The 19,396-nt window shown below is 35.1% G+C and overlaps 1 protein-coding gene across 1 annotated transcript in view; it reads right to left on the bottom strand.

Annotated features, from left to right (window-relative positions):
• Window positions 1-617: 617 nt before the first annotated feature.
• Window positions 618-19,396, bottom strand: part of LOC149787383 (enhancer of mRNA-decapping protein 4-like) — a 143,279-nt gene continuing 124,500 nt past the window's right edge. The window contains exons 28-29 of the mRNA XM_089977973.1: window positions 18,773-18,936; window positions 618-10,117 (exon numbers count right to left, since the gene is read on the bottom strand). Coding sequence (XP_089834099.1) covers window positions 9,937-10,117; window positions 18,773-18,936 — 345 coding nt within the window. The 3' untranslated portion in view covers window positions 618-9,936. The remainder of the gene's footprint in view (window positions 10,118-18,772; window positions 18,937-19,396) is intronic.

The raw sequence follows: 19,396 nt of genomic DNA, 5'->3' as shown, positions 1-19,396 counted from the left end.
TCCACGTTTTGTAAATTTCCCAATTTATCCTAAGCGGACTTCTCTGTTCTGTCATATGTTAAAATTAATTTTAAAAAACTGGTGGTTAATAAAATGTAAGGATAATGCTTTAATAGTTTGATAATAAACAGAAATGGAATGGGTAACTAAGGTACTTCTGTTCACACTTCTGCCACGTGATAAATTTGCATAGATGAAAATTTAAATTACGGTTTCTGCAGTCTCCATAAAAGGTAATTTTGTGACACTTTCACAGAATCTATTATGGTCGAAAATTACAAATCTCTTTAATATTGTACATTTATGTAATAGTTTAAGATCATTTAAAGAAACAAATCAAAGGAGTTTTAAAATTTACCAATGTGCTTTTTTTATGAGAATGGATGACACTGCAGCCTTAATATTATGTGTCTCTCTCAGCTTTTGCTACAAAGCAATGCAAGCTGACACAAGGAGCTTATCTAAAATAAGATTCTCATGCAGCAAATAAAAGCATGATTTTAGTGGAAATCCAAATTAAGAAAGCCCAGGAGTCATAGCTACAGAAAGCATAAAAAATAAACTAAAAAGATTTTTGTACAAAAATAAAAACATCAGAAAAACGACAACAAAAAACATTCATTTCTTTACACAATTTAATAGTAGTATTTAACAACAAAATGTTCTGCATGACTTACAAAACAAACCTTTACAAATCAGTATGCCATTGACCTGGAGCACGATACAAAATATTCAAATAAAAATATATATACAACATAACTGTATTCTGGATACCCTTAAACTAAAACCATGATTAATACTTAGTCTCTGTCCTCACTCAGATCAGTTTTCTTTGTAAAAGATAAAACAATAGTTGATAAGTAAATTAAAAAATCTGACCACATGTAGCTTAAATAATCAACATGTCACTCAGACAACCTTGGGAAATCATGTATAAGAAATACCCCTAACATCTGTATCATAATGAGAACATGGAAGACTTCCATCAGCAGCCAACTTAAAATTTCAATATATTTATTCTGGAATAAGCAAGAAAGAAATTAAAATTTCATCTCAACACAGTAATCTCTTATTATAATGATGATCGTGGGGATCCATAGACTGTACTACCTTATAGAAAGCCTAACTCATAATAAAGTACACGATAAATATACAGTGTTCCTTTATTATAGTGTTCATGGGAAGCCACAAACTATACTACCTTATTGTGATGCTATCTCATCATAAAGTACACAAGTAATTTACAAACACTTAGTAAAATGGAATCAATACCATACTTTTACTGTAACAAGAACCATGATAAATTGGATTATTTATTCAAAATGTCTGCCTTAATATTGTTAAAATTCTTTTAAGTTAAAACAAGGGTTCCCAGTTATCATGAAAGTTTTTTTTAGTGCTGTCCCAATCAAAACGGATTCATCAGTCTCAATATTGTTACATTTTTGTAAAAAATTAAACTAGAGCAAGGGTGAGTAATTTGTTTATGTAATTATACTCCCTGCATCACACAACCCGATCAACAGTAGAATTACACAACTCTTCTGAAAATAGTGTGAAGGCCATGAATTATCATACTTGATGATAGATTGGCATAATTTTCATTCATGACCTAAAAGACACCATAAAAAGTCTTCTGGTGAAAACCCCATGACGGCAGAGTAGTGACAAGACTTTAAAGATGGCTGCCATGATTGTCATATCTGAGGCCACATCATTTTGACTTAAGATCATGATAATTCATTTGGCGAATACCCCATGTCAATGTGACCATACATTTAGGAGTAGTGATATATTTCCAAGATGACGGCTGCAGTGGCTAAAACTGGATGTCTGAGTAGTATCATTTTCATTTAAAACCAGCTCAATCCTGGGAGGCATGCATGTGTCAAATTTTGTGGCACTATTCTAAGTAGTTTGGGAGGAGTAGTGGTAACAAACTTGTGCCAAGAGATGGGTGTTGGATAGAGAGAGAGAGATGGGTGTTGGATAAAGAGAGAGAGATGGAATTTGGATAATGGACAGCAGACCATCCCATAAGCTCTTTTCATTTGTGACCAGTAGAGCTAAAAACTGAGAAAAATTGGCAGAACTGGTTGCACTAACATGACTGCCAAGCACAGCACAAGTTCAAAAAGGGGCAATAACTCACACAAAAGCTGTGTGAGCAGAGATATCTTGATTTGCACATCTTAGACAATAATCATTATTATTCTGCAACTTCCCTAGTAATTCCCCCCACCCCCATGAAAAAATAAAAACCTGGTGACTAACTGCACTAAAAAGACCATGTCTGAGACTGAATAATAAAAATAGACAAAAAGGGGCAATAACTCAAACATGGCAGGGGCAAAGTTATTTGCAAATATGCACATATTGTGATGAACATATTTTCAAATTTTCAAGATAAAAAAAATTTACAACAGCAAAATGATTTCTTAAAGTGCTTTTTCAGGTGATACTGTGGGACCAGTCATGTAACTAGTTTATGTCATATACTGCTGTTAGACAAAATGAGCATAACACCCAAAAAATTGTGGGAGTGAAGTGATATGTCAATATACACATCTTCAGGTAATTACAAGATTGATTCGTGGCAATCTGTCCAAAATTGGAACTAATTGTACTAACAAGTGCTCGATGGAAGAATGGAAAGATAGATGAATACATCGATTACTATGAAGACAGGGGTATGACAGGGGTTTTCATGTTAAAATGAGGGGCATTATACTGAGGACATGCTGTATTAACAGTGCTGAAATTAATCCATCACAAGATTCCTTCTCCTGACAATCTGGGGATGAGTATTAACATCTCATTAATTTCTAGTAGAATACAAAATGACTGGATTTTAAATGTCGATTTTGGTTGTTAGCCATATGATACTGAAATCAGATTATAAAAAGAAACCTTTGCCACGTCCTCCTTCATGACTTAAGTATAATACATACACACATGATTATTCAAATCAAATATGAAATGTAGTTTTAAGAAGGAAAAAAATTCAATTCAGAAATATCTTAAATGAAACTTTCAAGTTTATTAAAACAAACTGCAAGATTTAGTACCTATTATCTGAGCTCTCATGTGTACATGTATTCACCTTGGATAACACTCCTCATGTGTACATGTATTCACCTTGGATAACACTCATGTGTACATGTATTCACCTTAGATAACACTTCTCATGTGTACATGTATTCACCTTAGATAACACTTCTCACGTGTACATGTATTCACCTTGGATAACACTTCTCATGTGTACATGTATTCACCTTGAATAACACTTCTCATGTGTACATGTATTCACCTTGGATAACACTTCTCATGTGTACATGTATTCACCTTGGATAACACTTCTCATGTGTACATGTATTCACCTTGGATAACACTTCTCATGTGTACATGTATTCACCTTGGATAACACTTCTCATGTGTACATGTATTCACCTTGGATAACACTTCTCATGTGTACATGCATTCACCTTAGATAACACTTCTCGTGTACATGTATTCACCTTGGATAACACTTCTGTATAAATGTTTAATAATATATAATATTTTTACAAAAAAAAGTATCCTTTATATCCAGGCAAGAGAAATACCAACCACTGAGAATGCTTATCTGGAATCATGGCATCAATTTTACAGACCCTAGGCAACCCAAATGGAACAAATAATGTAACAAACGCATACAGTCATACTACATCTACTGTAAGCACATACATACCAGTTCAGTCAAAAATAATGAAGGTTTAATGATGATAAATGGTAAATTTCATTCTCAAATTCCAAAACCATAACAATAAATTAAAATTAGTCCTCATGAATTACTGGAATCTTTCTTTTCACTTTATCTCTGCTGTCATTTTTCAGCTAATTAGTTGAAATGACCGATTTATTGTTATGTACATGTTTTTACATTGAGAAATAAACTTAACTGAACCAGTTTATTATGTTTGTGCTAAAGTAATTTTGTCCCTACCTGTGTACATATAAAATATTAGTGTTCAAAATTTTATCCAGAATAAATTTTCATTTCTTGTAATCTCATCAACATAATTTGGAATGTGGAATTTTCACTAAAAAATTTATAGCAGTTTTGCAAAGCAAAGAGGTTGGCACCTCTGCAAATACTACATATCTGAAATCTGAATGAAGATATAAAACATTAATACAAACTAAATTTGTGATTCAAACACTTTATACCCCATTTCAGCACCAAAAAAAAAAACTCTTGTCCAAAAGGTTTGACAATAAAAGAAAGGAAATTATAATCAAGTCATTTGCATGTGCATAAAAACATGCCCACCAAATTGAATTTGTCAACATCAAATAGTTTTTGTGCAACCATGTTAACACTGTTTTCATACATTTAAAAATGAAGAAAAAAGTTTCAACAATTGACATAAAAACAATCCTTTAATCTAATCCTGTCATCCAACATCATGCACACCATACTTCATGCCAACAATATTTTCACCTCCCAAAATGGTAAAAAAGTTTGTTTATAGATAAGAAATTTGCTTCTGTAGCATGAAATTGTGTCATATAATCTACACATGCATACAAACATTCCCCTGATTATGTCACATCAGTTTTATGCAATCATGCTATATTCAGCACCAATGTCCAACAATTTATTAATGAATTTAAATCGTTTCAGTAGCATGAAAATAGAACCAGGTCATCATACATACATACATATATATTATGTGTGTGTGTGTGTGTATGTGTGTGTACATGCATAATAACAATACCAACAAATTTCATTTGAGTACATGAGGAGATGCAGTGACTTGCAGTATCCGACTTGTAACCAAAAGAGTGTAGATCTGAGTCTGACCATCAAGCCAGTCAGGGTAGGATGCTATGGTGTGTCTATGGGCAAGACACTTTGCTTGCCTGTGCACAATTTAAGATATGCCATATAAAACCAAGCAAAGAAAAATCATTTACACTTCTTATAATTGTGCCAGGGAGCTTAAATGATCTGTCTACATCAGGGGTCTCAAACACGTGGCCTGCAGGCCACATGTGTCCCACCAAGCTGTATCCTGTGGCACGCAAATGACTGGCATCACAAGATGTCATGAGAATAACGTGGTGTGGCCCTTGGGCTATCGAAAACTCCCTCATACTGCCTGCCCTCAGGGTGGTTTGAGTTTGAGACCCATGGTCAATATCAAGTACACTTCATACAATTGTGCCAAAGAGCTTCAAATGATCTGTCTAAATCATGTACACTTCTTACAATTGTGCCAAAGAACTTCAAATGATCTGCTTACATCAAGTACACTTCTTACAATTGTGCCAAAGAGCTTCAAATGATCTGTCTAAATCATGTACACTTCTTACAATTATGCCAAAGAACTTCAAATGATCTGCTTACATCAAGTACACTTCTTACAATTGTGCCAAAGAGCTTCAAATGATCTGTCTAAATCATGTACACTTCTTACAATTTTGCCAAGGAGCTTCAAATGATCTGTCTACATCAAGTACACTTCTTACAATTGTGCCAAGGAGCTTCAAATGATATGTCTAAATCATGTACACTTCTTACAATTGTGCCAAAGAGCTTCAAATGATCTGTCTAAATCATGTACACTTCTTACAATTTTGCCAAGGAGCTTCAAATGATTTGTCTACATCAAGTACACTTCTTACAATTGTGCCAAGGAGCTTCAAATGATTTGTCTACATCAAGTACACTTCTTACAATTGTGCCAAGGAGCTTCAAATGATTTGTCTAAATCATGTACACTTCTTACAATTGTGCCAAGGAGCTTCTCAGGATGAATGGACAAGACCAAATCAATGTGCCTTTGCTGTAACGGCATAAACATAAAACACATTGCAACACTGGAAGAGATTCATAGACACAGGATCTCTATCATCAGAAATAATACAAAAGAAAGAAGAAAAAAACTTGCAAAATTAGTTCCATTCTTGCAGAAACTAAATAATTAGTTGCAAATTGCTGGTGATGTCTTACTAAAATTCTCAATTATGATTTTGCATTATGTTGCTTACATTTCTGAAAAAATACTGGGATTTTTGTTTGAGATAGATACATAAAATGCATAACAAAATAACAAATTTTAAAACTGTACACCAGGGATTCATTTCATTCTTGAAAAACAAATTTGAGAAAATCCTTAATTTTCCTCAGCAATATAACAAGTCTTTTTTAAAAATACAGGTTATTGTAAGTGTAGTTGAATCCTAGTTCAGAGAAAAACCCATAATTCCAAATCCTGGAAATAACAAAGCCATTAAAAACCCAAATGAGAGGAATTTTTTTAGCTGTTTAGTGAAAGCATGATCTGCCAGTACATTATTAACATATGCTGTACACTCAAACCACAGTCACTCTGTTGGTTTAGTGTATGACATGAAATCCAACGGTTGTGGGTTGTTAAGTCATGTCAAACTGCAAACAACAAAGATCCTTTCTTGTTTGTTCTACTGATTACTCAAATGCACAGACCAGATCTGCAGATGCATTATGCAATGACAGATTTGGGTCTGTGCAGTTGTGCGGTTGGTATCTGGACTTGATTTAAAAGCAAGTATTGATGGTAGCTCTCATTTCTTGGCAGGATAAAGCAAAATAATTTTTAATTTGCCACTAAAAAAGAACCAATCCCATCCATGATTTTGACTTGACAAGAAGACCCAGATCTGTTGGTGCATACTGTATGGTACAAATGGGCCAATGTAGTTTTGCAGTTGGGTGAAAGTTATACAAAAGTAAATAAGAGTGAGCAAGTTTTAAAAGGATCTCATAGCTATTTAAGCCATCAGATGTTATGACCATGCTGTAGAGAGAAACTTAATTCCTGGAGACGGATTTTTGGCAAGGATTAATTGCTATACACTATATAAAAAAAATTTCTGAAATTCCCTGTTTTTCATGGGGCACCAATTTACATAGATTTTTGCTTGTTACAAACCACAAATTTAGAAACCCTACAAAGAACAATCCTTTTGTGGATAAATAGGAACCTGTCCTTAATCAACAAATATAAATACCCTATGAATGTGGGGTTTTTCACAAAATACAAAAAATAGATGAATTCAATATAAATGGATAAGATAGATGATTACAGATAAGGGATGAAATTGTCATCAACTGTTTATCACATAGTTATCAAGCCTCACAAAACATCCATGACCATGTGTTAAAGTCTGTTCCTTTGCACACAGTAAACCTTTAGATCATAAGAGTTGTTCATTTTTTTCAAATTTGGCAGACCTTAGCTTTTAAGTAATTCATGCACAAAATGAGTCAGTGCAACCTATATCTACAACATATAACATGTCATGCAGTGGAAGAACATAGACTTTTGCTTGTCAGAACAAGTTCAGGTAAACTAGGTATCCCACCTGCATCCACATCCTTGTCAGTAGGCCCATTGTTTAAAACTTCCAAAAACTTGAACCAAAAATGTGACATTGCTGACTGCTTCACCACTGAATACTGTATCAGGTGAGATAGCATTGACTATTGTATCAGGTGAGATAACATTGATGAAGGCACTAGTCATAATAATGCTAAAAATTACAAAAGTATCTCAACATTATATATCTGAATAAAAAATGATGTGGCAGCCAAAGGCAAAATTACAGAACATTTAAGACATTCATTCTTTATTACAACAATGTAAAAAGAAGTGGATCTGTTAAACAAGAAAATATTTTGCTATGAAATGATCAAATTGTATGACCTTTTGACATCACTATTTTTTTTCCATGAAAAAATATAAATTAATTTTTGTTTCTTTCATATTTTGATAAAAACACATACTGTTCATGTCACTAGTTGCACGACAACAAGATATGTATGCCTCAGCATGCCCGGGCATAGTAATATTCAGAATGTACCTGAACAAAACTTCCGTGTTGTAAGGACATATTTGTAATTTTCCATACCAAAGATCATGGTGAATATCAACTGTTCAGTAAAACAGATTACTCTAACTGCAAAGTCTCCTTTTAAATAAACACGATATTTCCAGATGAATATATGATGACTATTACAAATGAGGATGGCCAACACTTAGCTGTAATAACAGTACACAATAATGGACAGTGACTTACTTATAAGATCTACATAGTGTACATACTCACCTGTAAGTCAGGTCCAATGGCAATCAACATAGACCCTGATCTGCTGTCATATTATCCAACATAGACCCTGATCAGCTGTCATATTATCCAACATAGACCCTGATCAGCTGTCATATTATCCAACATAGACCCTGATCAGCTGTCATATTATCCAACATAGACCCTGATCTGCTGTCATATTATCCAACACAGACCCTGATCTGCTGTCAAATTATCCAACACAGACCCTGATCTGCTGTCATATTATCCAACATAGACCCTGATCTGCTGTCATATTATCCAACACAGACCCTGATCTGCTGTCATATTATCCAACACAGACCCTGATCTGCTGTCATATTATCCAACACAGACCCTGATCAGCTGTCATATTATCCAACACAGACCCTGATCTGCTGTCATATTATCCAACACAGACCCTGATCTGCTGTCATATTATCCAACATAGACCCTGATCTGCTGTCATATTATCCAACACAGACCCTGATCTGCTGTCATATTATCCAACATAGACCCTGATCAGCTGTCATATTATCCAACATAGACCCTGATCAGCTGTCATATTATCCAACATAGACCCTGATCAGCTGTCATATTATCCAACACAGACCCTGATCAGCTGTCATATTATCCAACACAGACCCTGATCAGCTGTCATATTATCCACTGCAGATCACAGTGTATGTTGTTTGGTTTACTCATTAATTCTAAGAAGCTGCAGAGACCCAAATATGCTGCTGGAGTATGCAACAGCAGATCTGGATCCATGCAGTTTGCAATTCAATCTTACTTGTATCCAAGTATGCATAAGTATCAATGTTCAGTTTGCAATTCAATCTTACTTGTATCCAAGTATGCATAAGCATCAATGTTCAGTTTGCAATTCAACTTTATTTGTATCCAAGTATGCATAAGTATCAATGTTCAGTTCTTAGTAACTTAGTTTTTCCAGTGATTGGTCTAAAAAATTATCTGATTTCAGTAAACTGTGAATTCGTCTATATTCATGTATAATCCAATTTTATGTTTGTTTTGACAGTCGTTATAAACCATAAATGCAATGAACAAAGACCAATATGTGAAGTGCACAGGACCGCTTAACACAAAACGCATATTCAGTGATTAATTAAAATAATGATAAAGTCCATTCTGTACAAAAATACAGAAGAAAAGAAAAAAAGAGAATTCATGTTGCTTGAAAATCACAGAAATATATAAAATACTTCATCTCATTTGCGAGATAGCATCAGACATGAGGATAGATTAGGGTTTTTGCAGTAATCTCCACTACATCGATGTAAGAATATTTGGAATAAACAACTGGATTCACAACTGAGTTAATTTCAGGAAATTCAAAGTATGCCGTTATGAACAAAGAAGGAACAATACTTGCAACATATAAATGAATACACATGAAAGTTGAATAAAGTCAGGCAAGGGAGGTAATCTTAAGTAACATACTGAGGATTGAGTGTATGTGTTAGTTCCATGAGACATCAAACTAAAAGGCTTATAACAAGGGACGCACTTTTGGTTGAGCCTGCTTTTGATTTAGCTGTAAAGTAAAAACTTAAATGTTGCAATTAGCCTTAAAAAACTTCAACATTTACCTAAAGCTATGATATGGAAGGACATACGGACATTGGACGGACATGAACAATGATGTCAAATTGATCACTCTGTTTAGCTTCTGCAAAGAGAGGCTTGACAATTGTATCTTCAGACCTTGGAATGAAAAACCAGGGGCAACATTTAGTTGATGAATGAATACATTAAACTTTTTATCAAGTTCTGAAGCTCCTATCTGGCTAAAGATTCTGCAGCCATTAGTAACATTTTAAATGGGCGATTCATTTTGTGATTCGGATGTTTTCTAATGAAAGCATTAACTTTCTGTGTAAGCCCATAGATTACACCAGTAAGATGCTCCTGTGTCACTGGGTCACTTCTGTCAAGATTCACCATTGCCTCTTCAATAAACCTGAAAAATAAAAATAAAAAGATTAAAATTATAAACAAATAAAGTATTATATATAGTTTATTATATACGTTAAACTGATTTCTATTAATTTTGAATTAATTTTACAATTCAATATAGATATGAATGGTATACATTCATTCAGTGTGAACTTAGAACAGCTGCAGTCTTTAATTTCAAACAACAGAATAACATCACCGACTAGGGATTGCTTCCATGCACAGGTCATATTCAAACAATAGAATAACATCATTGACTAGGGATAGCTGCTTCCATGAACAAGTCATATTTAAACAATAGAATAACATCATTGACTAGGGATAGCTGCTTCCATGAACAAGTCATATTCAAACAATACAATAACATCATTGACTAGGGATAGCTGATTCCATGAACAAGTCATATTCAAACAATAGAATAACATCACTGACTATGGATAGCTGCTTCCATGAACAAGTCATTTCAAACAATAGAATAACATCATTGACTAGGGATAACTGCTTCCATGAACAAGTCATATTCAAACAACAGAGTAACATCATTGACTAGGGATTGCTGCTTCCATGAACAAGTCATATTCAAACAATAGAATAACATCACTTACTAGGGATAGCTGCTTCCATGAACAAGTCATATTCAAACAATAGAATAACATCATTGACTAGGGATTGCTGCTTCCATGAACAAGTCATATTCAAACAACAGAATAACATCATTGACTAGGGATAGCTGCTTCCATGAACAAGTCATATTCAAACAATAGAATAACATCATTGACTAGGGATAGCTGCTTCGATGAACAAGTCATTTTCAAACAATAGAGTAACATCATTGACTAGGGATAGCTGCTTCCATGAACAAGTCATATTCAAACAATAGAATAACATCACTTACTAGGGATAGCTGCTTCCATGAACAAGTCATATTCAAACAATAGAATAACATCATTGACTAGGGATTGCTGCTTCCATGAACAAGTCATATTCAAACAACAGAATAACATCATTGACTAGGGATAGCTGCTTCAATGAACAAGTCATATTCAAACAATAGAATAACATCAATGACTAGGGACATCTGCTTCCATGAACAAGTCATATTCAAACAACAGAATAACATCATTGGCTACGGATTGCTGCTTCCACGAACAAGTCATATTCAAACAATAGAGTAACATCATTGACTAGGGATTGCTGCTTCCATGAACAAGTCATATTCAAACAATAGAATAACATCATTGGCTAGGGATACCTGCTTTCACGAACAAGTCATATTCAAACAATAGAGCAATATCATTGGCTAGGGATTGCTTCTACCATGAACAAGTCATATTCAAACAATGGAGTAATATCATTGACTAGGGACTGCTGCTTCCAAGAACAAGTCATATTCAAACAATAGAGTAATATCATTGACTAGGGATAGCTTCTACCATGAACAAGTCATATTCAAACAACAGAGTAACATCATTGACTAGGGATAGCTGCTTCCATGAACAAGTCATATTCAAACAATAGAATATCATTGACTAGGCATTGCTTCAACCATGAACAAGTCATATTCAAACAACAGAATAACATCATTGACTAGGGATTGCTTCTACCATGAACAGGTCATATTCAAACAACTGAGTAACATCATTGACTAGGGATTGCTGCTTCCATGAACAAGTCATATTCAAACAATAGAGTAACATCATTCACTAGGGATTGCTGCTTCCATGAACAAGTCATATTCAAACAACAGAGTAACATCATTGACTAGGGATTGCTGCTTCCATGAACAAGTCATATTCAAACAATAGAGTAACCTCATTGACTAGGGACTGCTGCTTCCATGAACAAGTCATATTCAAACAATAGGGTAATATCATTGGCTAGGGATTGCTGCTTCCATGAATAAGTCATATTCAAACAATAGAATAATATCATTGACTAGGGATTGCTGCTTCCATGAACAAGTCATATTCAGACAATACAATAGCATCATTGACTAGGGATTGCTGCTTCCATGAACAAGTCATATCCAAACAACCGAGTAGTATCATTGGCTAGAGACTGCCCCTACCATGAACAGATCATATTCAAACAACAGATTAACATCATTAACTAGGGATTGCTGCTTTCATGAACAAGTCATATTCAAACAATAGAATAGCATCATTGGCTAGGGATTGCTTCTACCATGAACAAATCATTTCAAACAATAGAGTAATATCATCGGCTAGGGACTGCTGCTTCCATGAACAAGTCATATTCAAACAATAGAGTAATATCATTGGCTAGGGACTGCCACTACCACGAACAGGTCATATTCAAACAATAGAGTAACGTCATTGGCTACGGATTGATGCTTCCATGAACAAAGTCATATTCAAACAACAGAATAACATCATTGGCTATGGATTGCTGCTTCCATGAACAAAGTCATATTCAAACAATAGAGTAATATCATTGTCTAGGGACTGCCACTATCATGAACAGGTCATATTCAAACAACAGAGTAACATCATTGACTAGGGATAGCTGCTTCCATGAACAAGTCATATTCAAACAATAGAGTAACATCATTACTAGGGACTGCTGCTTCCATGATAAAGTCATATTAAAACAATAGAGCTTCCATGAGCAAGTCATATTCAAACAAAAGAGTAATATCATTGACTAGGGACTGCTGCTTCCATGAACAAGTCATATTCAAACAATAGAGTAACATCATTGACTAGGGATTGCTGCTTCCATGAACAAGACATATTCAAACAATAGAGTAATATCATTGGCTAGGGACTTCTGCTTCCATGAATAAGTCATATTCAAACAACAGAATAACATCACTGACTAGGGACTGCCGTTTCCATGAACATGTTATATTCAAACAATAGAGTAATATCATTAGCTAGGGACTGCCACTTCCATGAACAGGTTATATTCAAACAATAGAGTAACATCACTGGCTAGGGACTGCCACTTCCATGAACAGGTTATATTCAAACAATAGAGTAATATCATTAGCTAGGAACTGCCACTTCTATGAACAGGTTATATTCAAACAACAGAGCAATATCATTGGCTAGGGACTTCTGCTTCCATGAATAAGCCGTATTCAAACAACAGAATAACATCATTGGCTAGGGACTTCTGCTTTCATGAAAAAGTCATATTCAAACAACAGAATAACATCATTGATTAGGGACTGCTGCTTCCATGAACACGTTATATTCAAACAATAGAGTAACATCAATGGCTAGGAATAGCTGCTTCCATGAACAAGTCATATTCAAACAATAGAGTAACATCAATGACTAGGGACTGCTGCTTCCATGAACAAGTCATATTCAAACAATAGAGTAATATCATTGGCTAGGGATTGCTGCTTCCATGAACAAAGTCATATTCAAACAATAGAGTAATATTATAGACTAGGTATAGCTGCTTCCATGAACAAGTCATATTCAAACAATAGAGTAACATCATTACTAGGGACTGCCGCTTCCATGATAAAGTCATATTCAAACAACAGAGCGTCCATGAACAAGTCATATTCAAACAAAAGAGTAACATCATTGGCTAAGGACTGCTGCTTCCATAAAATGATCATATTCAAACAACAGAATAACATCATTGACTAGGGACTGCTGCTTCCATGAACAAGTCATATTCAAACAATAGAGTAATATCATTGGCTAGGGACTTCTGCTTCCATGAGTAAGTCATATTCAAACAACAGAATAACATCACTGACTAGGGACTGCCGCTTCCATGAACATGTTATATTCAAACAATAGAGTAATATCATTAGCTAGGGACTGCCACTTCCATGAACAGGTTATATTCAAACAATAGAGTAACATCATTGGCTAGGGACTGCCACTTCCATGAACAGGTTATATTCAAACAATAGAGTAACATCAATGGCTAGGGACTTCTGCTTCCATGAATAAGTCGTATTCAAACAACAGAATAACATCATTGGCTAGGGACTTCTGCTTCCATGAATAAGTCATATCCAAACAACAGAATAACATCATTGACTAGGGACTGCCACTTCCATGAACAAGTTATATTCAAACAATAGAGCAACATCATTGGCTAGGGACTGCCACTTCCATGAACAGGTTATATTCAAACAATAGAGTAACATCAATGGCTAGGAATAGCTGCTTCCATGAACAAGTCATATTCAAACAATAGAATAACATAACTGACTAGGGATAGCTGCTTCCATGAACAAGTCATATTCAAACAATAGAATAACATAACTGACTAGGGATAGCTGCTTCCATGAACAGGTCATATTCAAACAATAGAATAACATTCACTAGGGATAGCTGCTTCCATGAACAAGTCATATTTAAACAATAGAATAACATCATTGACTAGGGATAGCTGCTTCCATGAACAAGTCATATTCAAACAATAGAATATCATTGACTAGGGATTGCTTCTACCATGAACAAGTCATATTCAAACAATAGAGTAACATCATTGACTAGGGATTGCTGCTTCCATGAACAAGTCTATTCAAACAATAGAGTAACATCATTGACTAGAGATAGCTGCTTCCATGAACAAGTCATATTTAAACAATAGAGTAATATCATTGGCTAAGGATTGCTTCTACCATGAACAAGTCATATTCAAACAATAGAGTAACATCATTGTCTAGGTATTGCTGCTTCCATGAACAAGTGATATTCAAACAATAGAGTAACATCATTGACTAGATACTGCTGCTTCCATGAACAAGTCATATTCAAACAATAGAGTAATATCATTGGCTAGGGATTGCTGCTTCGATGAATAAGTCATATTCAAACAATAGAATAATATCATTGACTAGGGACTGCTGCTTCCATGAACAAGTCATATTCAAACAATAGAATAATATCATTGACTAGGGATTGCTGCTTCCATGAACAAGTCATATTCAAACAATAGAGCTTCCATGAACAAGTCATATTCAAACAACAGAGTAGTATCATTGGCTAGAGACTGCCCCTACCATGAACAGGTCATATTCAAACAACAGATTAACATCATTAACTAGGGATTGCTGCTTTCATGAACAAGTCATATTCAAACAATAGAATAACATGACTGGCTACGGATTGCTGCTTCCATGAACAAGTAATATTCAAACAATAGAGTAATATCAATGGCTAGGGATTGCTTCTACCATGAACAAGTCATATTCAAACAATAGAGTAATATCATCGGCTAGGGACTGCTGCTTCCATGAACAAGTCATATTCAAACAATAGAGTAACATCATTACTAGGGACTGCTGCTTCCATGATAAAGTCATATTCAAACAATAGAGCTTCCATGAACAAGTCATATTCAAACAAAAGAGTAATATCATTGGCTAGGGACTGCCGCTTCCATGAACAAGTCATATTCAAACAACAGAATAACATCATTGACTAGGGACTGCTGCTTCCATGAACAAGTCATATTCAAACAATAGAGTAATATCATTGACTAGGGATTGCTGCTTCCATGAACAAGTCATATTCAAACAATAGAGTAATATCATTAGCTAGGGACTGCCACTTCCATGAACATGTTATATTCAAACAATAGAGTAACATCATTGGCTAGGGACTGCCACTTCCATGAACAGGTTATATTCAAACAATAGAGTAACATCATTGGCTAGGGACTGCCACTTCCACGAACAGGTTATATTCAAACAATAGAGTAATATCATTAGCTAGGGACTGCCACTTCCATGAACAGGTTATATTCAAACAATAGAGTAACATCATTGGCTAGGGACTGCCACTTCCATGAACAGGTTATATTCAAACAATAGAGTAATATGATTGGCTAGGGACTGCCACTTCTATGAACAGGTTATATTCAAACAATAGAGTAATATCATTGGCTAGGGACTTCTGCTTCCATGAATAGGTCGTATTCAAACAACAGAATAATATCATTGGCTAGGGACTTCTGCTTCCATGAATAAGTCATATTCAAACAACAGAATAACATCATTGACTAGGGACTGCCGCTTCCATGAACAGGTTATATTCAAACAATAGAGTAACATCAATGGCTAGGAATAGCTGCTTCCATGAACAAGTCATATTCAAACAATAGAGTAACATCATCGGTTAGGGACTGCTGCTTCCATGAATAAGTCATATTCAAACAATAGAATAACATGATTGACTAGGGACTGCCACTACCATGAACAGGTCATATTCAAACAACAGAGTAACATCATTGACTAGGGACTGCTGCTTCCATGATAAAGTCATATTCAAACAACAGAGTAACATCATTGACTAGGGATAGCTGCTTCCATGAACAAGTCATATTCAAACAATAGAGTAACATCATTGACTAGGGACTGCTGCTTCCATGATAAAGTCATATTCAAACAACAGAGTAACATCATTGACTAGGGATAGCTGCTTCCATGAACAAGTCATATTCAAACAATAGAGTAACATCATTGACTAGGGACTGCTGCTTCCATGATAAAGTCATATTCAAACAACAGAGTAACATCATTGACTAGGGATAGCTGCTTCCATGAACAAGTCATATTCAAACAATAGAGTAACATCATTACTAGGGACTGCTGCTTCCATGATAAAGTCATATTCAAACAATAGAGCTTCCATGAACAAGTCATATTCAAACAAAAGAGTAATATCATTGGCTAGGGACTGCCGCTTCCATGAACAAGTCATATTCAAACAACAGAATAACATCATTGACTAGGGACTGCTGCTTCCATGAACAAGTCATATTCAAACAATAGAGTAACATCATTGACTAGGGATTGCTGCTTCCATGAACAAGTCATATTCAAACAATAGAGTAATATCATTAGCTAGGGACTGCCACTTCCATGAACATGTTATATTCAAACAATAGAGTAACATCATTGGCTAGGGACTGCCACTTCCATGAACAGGTTATATTCAAACAATAGAGTAACATCATTGGCTAGGGACTGCCACTTCCACGAACAGGTTATATTCAAACAATAGAGTAATATCATTAGCTAGGGACTGCCACTTCCATGAACATGTTATATTCAAACAATAGAGTAACATCATTGGCTAGGGACTGCCACTTCCATGAACAGGTTATATTCAAACAATAGAGTAACATCATTGGCTAGGGACTGCCACTTCCATGAACAGGTTATATTCAAACAATAGAGTAATATGATTGGCTAGGGACTGCCACTTCTATGAACAGGTTATATTCAAACAATAGAGTAATATCATTGGCTAGGGACTTCTGCTTCCATGAATAGGTCGTATTCAAACAACAGAATAACATCATTGGCTAGGGATTTCTGCTTCCATGAATAAGTCATATTCAAACAACAGAATAACATCATTGACTAGGGACTGCCGCTTCCATGAACAGGTTATATTCAAACAATAGAGTAACATCAATGGCTAGGAATAGCTGCTTCCATGAACAAGTCATATTCAAACAATAGAGTAACATCATCGGTTAGGGACTGCTGCTTCCATGAATAAGTCATATTCAAACAACAGAATAACATCATTGGGTAGGGACTGCTGCTACCATGAACAAGTCATATTCAGACAATAGAGTAACATCATTGGCTAGGGACTGCTGCTTCAATGAATAAGTCATATTCAAACAACAGAATAACATCATTGGCTAGGGACTGCTGCTTCCATGAATAAGTCATATTCAAACAATAGAATAACGTCATTGACTATGGACTGCCGCTACCATGAACAGGTTATATTCAAACAACAGAATAACATCATTGACTAGGGACTGCCACTACCATGAACAGGTTATATTCAAAGAATAGAGTAACATCATTGGCTAGGGACTGCCACTATCATGAACAGGTTATATTCAAACAACAGAATAACATCATTGACTAGGGACTGCCGCTACCATGAACAGGTTATATTCAAACAATAGATTAACATCATTGGCTAGGAACTGCTAAAGCTTTCTTTATAAGAAGCTATAGCTTTAACTTCGTTCAGTTGGCAACAAGATGTGTGTAATATGATATTATCTGCTGATATGGATCAATTAATATATAATATGGTCCAATCACAGTATTCTTTTATTCTCTCTGTATATCATGCAATGCAATATGGGAGGTTTTTAAATTCTTGAAATGAACTGATTAACTGACAGGTTCTGAGAAATGTGGGTTACAATGTAAAATTAATACAGTCACCCATTTTGCAATTTAATGACATGTTGAGCAGTGGCAACAGTCACATGATAAGATAGTCAACCTATTATAAATAGACAGAAGTTTCAGTCACATGGCCATAACAGCCATTTTTATGGTGTAAATTTGTATCTAACTGGTTCCATGATGTTGACTGGAATTCAGTTATTTGCCTCTGTAACCTAAAAAATCAAAATGGTGGCAGAAGGAAGGTTTGTGTTATTCCACATGGATTAAAAGTTGGAAAAGATAGGATTTGATCAGGAAACATGCTGTACAGATTGCTGAAAGGCCATTTCAATTAAGAGCCTTGTTAAAATGGGTAAGTGTCTAAAATCTAATGATATATTCAATGACGTGGCAGACAGATCTGTTTGTGCAATAACTGCTCAATTTATGAATAGATGAGATCAGATCTCCAAAACACATCAATTTCATGACAATAATAAACTGACTTACTTGTGTTTGAGTTCGGTGTTTGATCCAAGATCTGCAGAAAGCTGTTGAATGAGAGACAGTAAAACAGGCTGATGGAGGGGGCAGGGAGTCTGCTCAAAAACCTGGGAAACATTCACCTTCTCACACACAAATATCACCATCTCCAAGTTAGCTGCTGATAATGCCTGAATTTTAAAGGGGAAAAACAAAAAAATCTAAATTATTATATACACTTAGAAAGAAAAACTATGTTACCTACTTAGTTTCTCACCCTCCCATCTGTTGCCAACATAGCTTTCTGCCATATCTTAACTGCATTGTTTACAATTCCCATGTTCAAATGCCACATTTACCATCTAACATGCATAATCCATGTACAAAGGTCACTTTAATGACCTTAATCACTTGCCAGGACTATCTGCTTAGCCTAGAGGATTATCAATGTGAAAGCTCAAGTAATCCCACCAATTAGGTCCCAGTGACTGACTCTGGATATTGAAGAGTTACTCTTCTAAATGTGTATCCACATATCAATTGTAAACGTGTAAGTGAAATGGAATCCAAGGCATTGAGGGTGTAGTGGATAGCTGAAAAAAACAAAAATCATTCAAGCATGAAACTTAGGTCACAGTGGCCAAGTTTGGG

The sequence above is a fragment of the Sinohyriopsis cumingii genome, chromosome 12 (assembly GCF_028554795.1).
Source record: "Sinohyriopsis cumingii isolate HCF-2022 chromosome 12, ASM2855479v2, whole genome shotgun sequence".
NCBI lineage: Eukaryota > Metazoa > Mollusca > Bivalvia > Unionida > Unionidae > Sinohyriopsis > Sinohyriopsis cumingii.
Note: the sequence above shows the minus strand (reverse complement) of the source record. Positions and strands in the feature narration are given on the sequence as shown.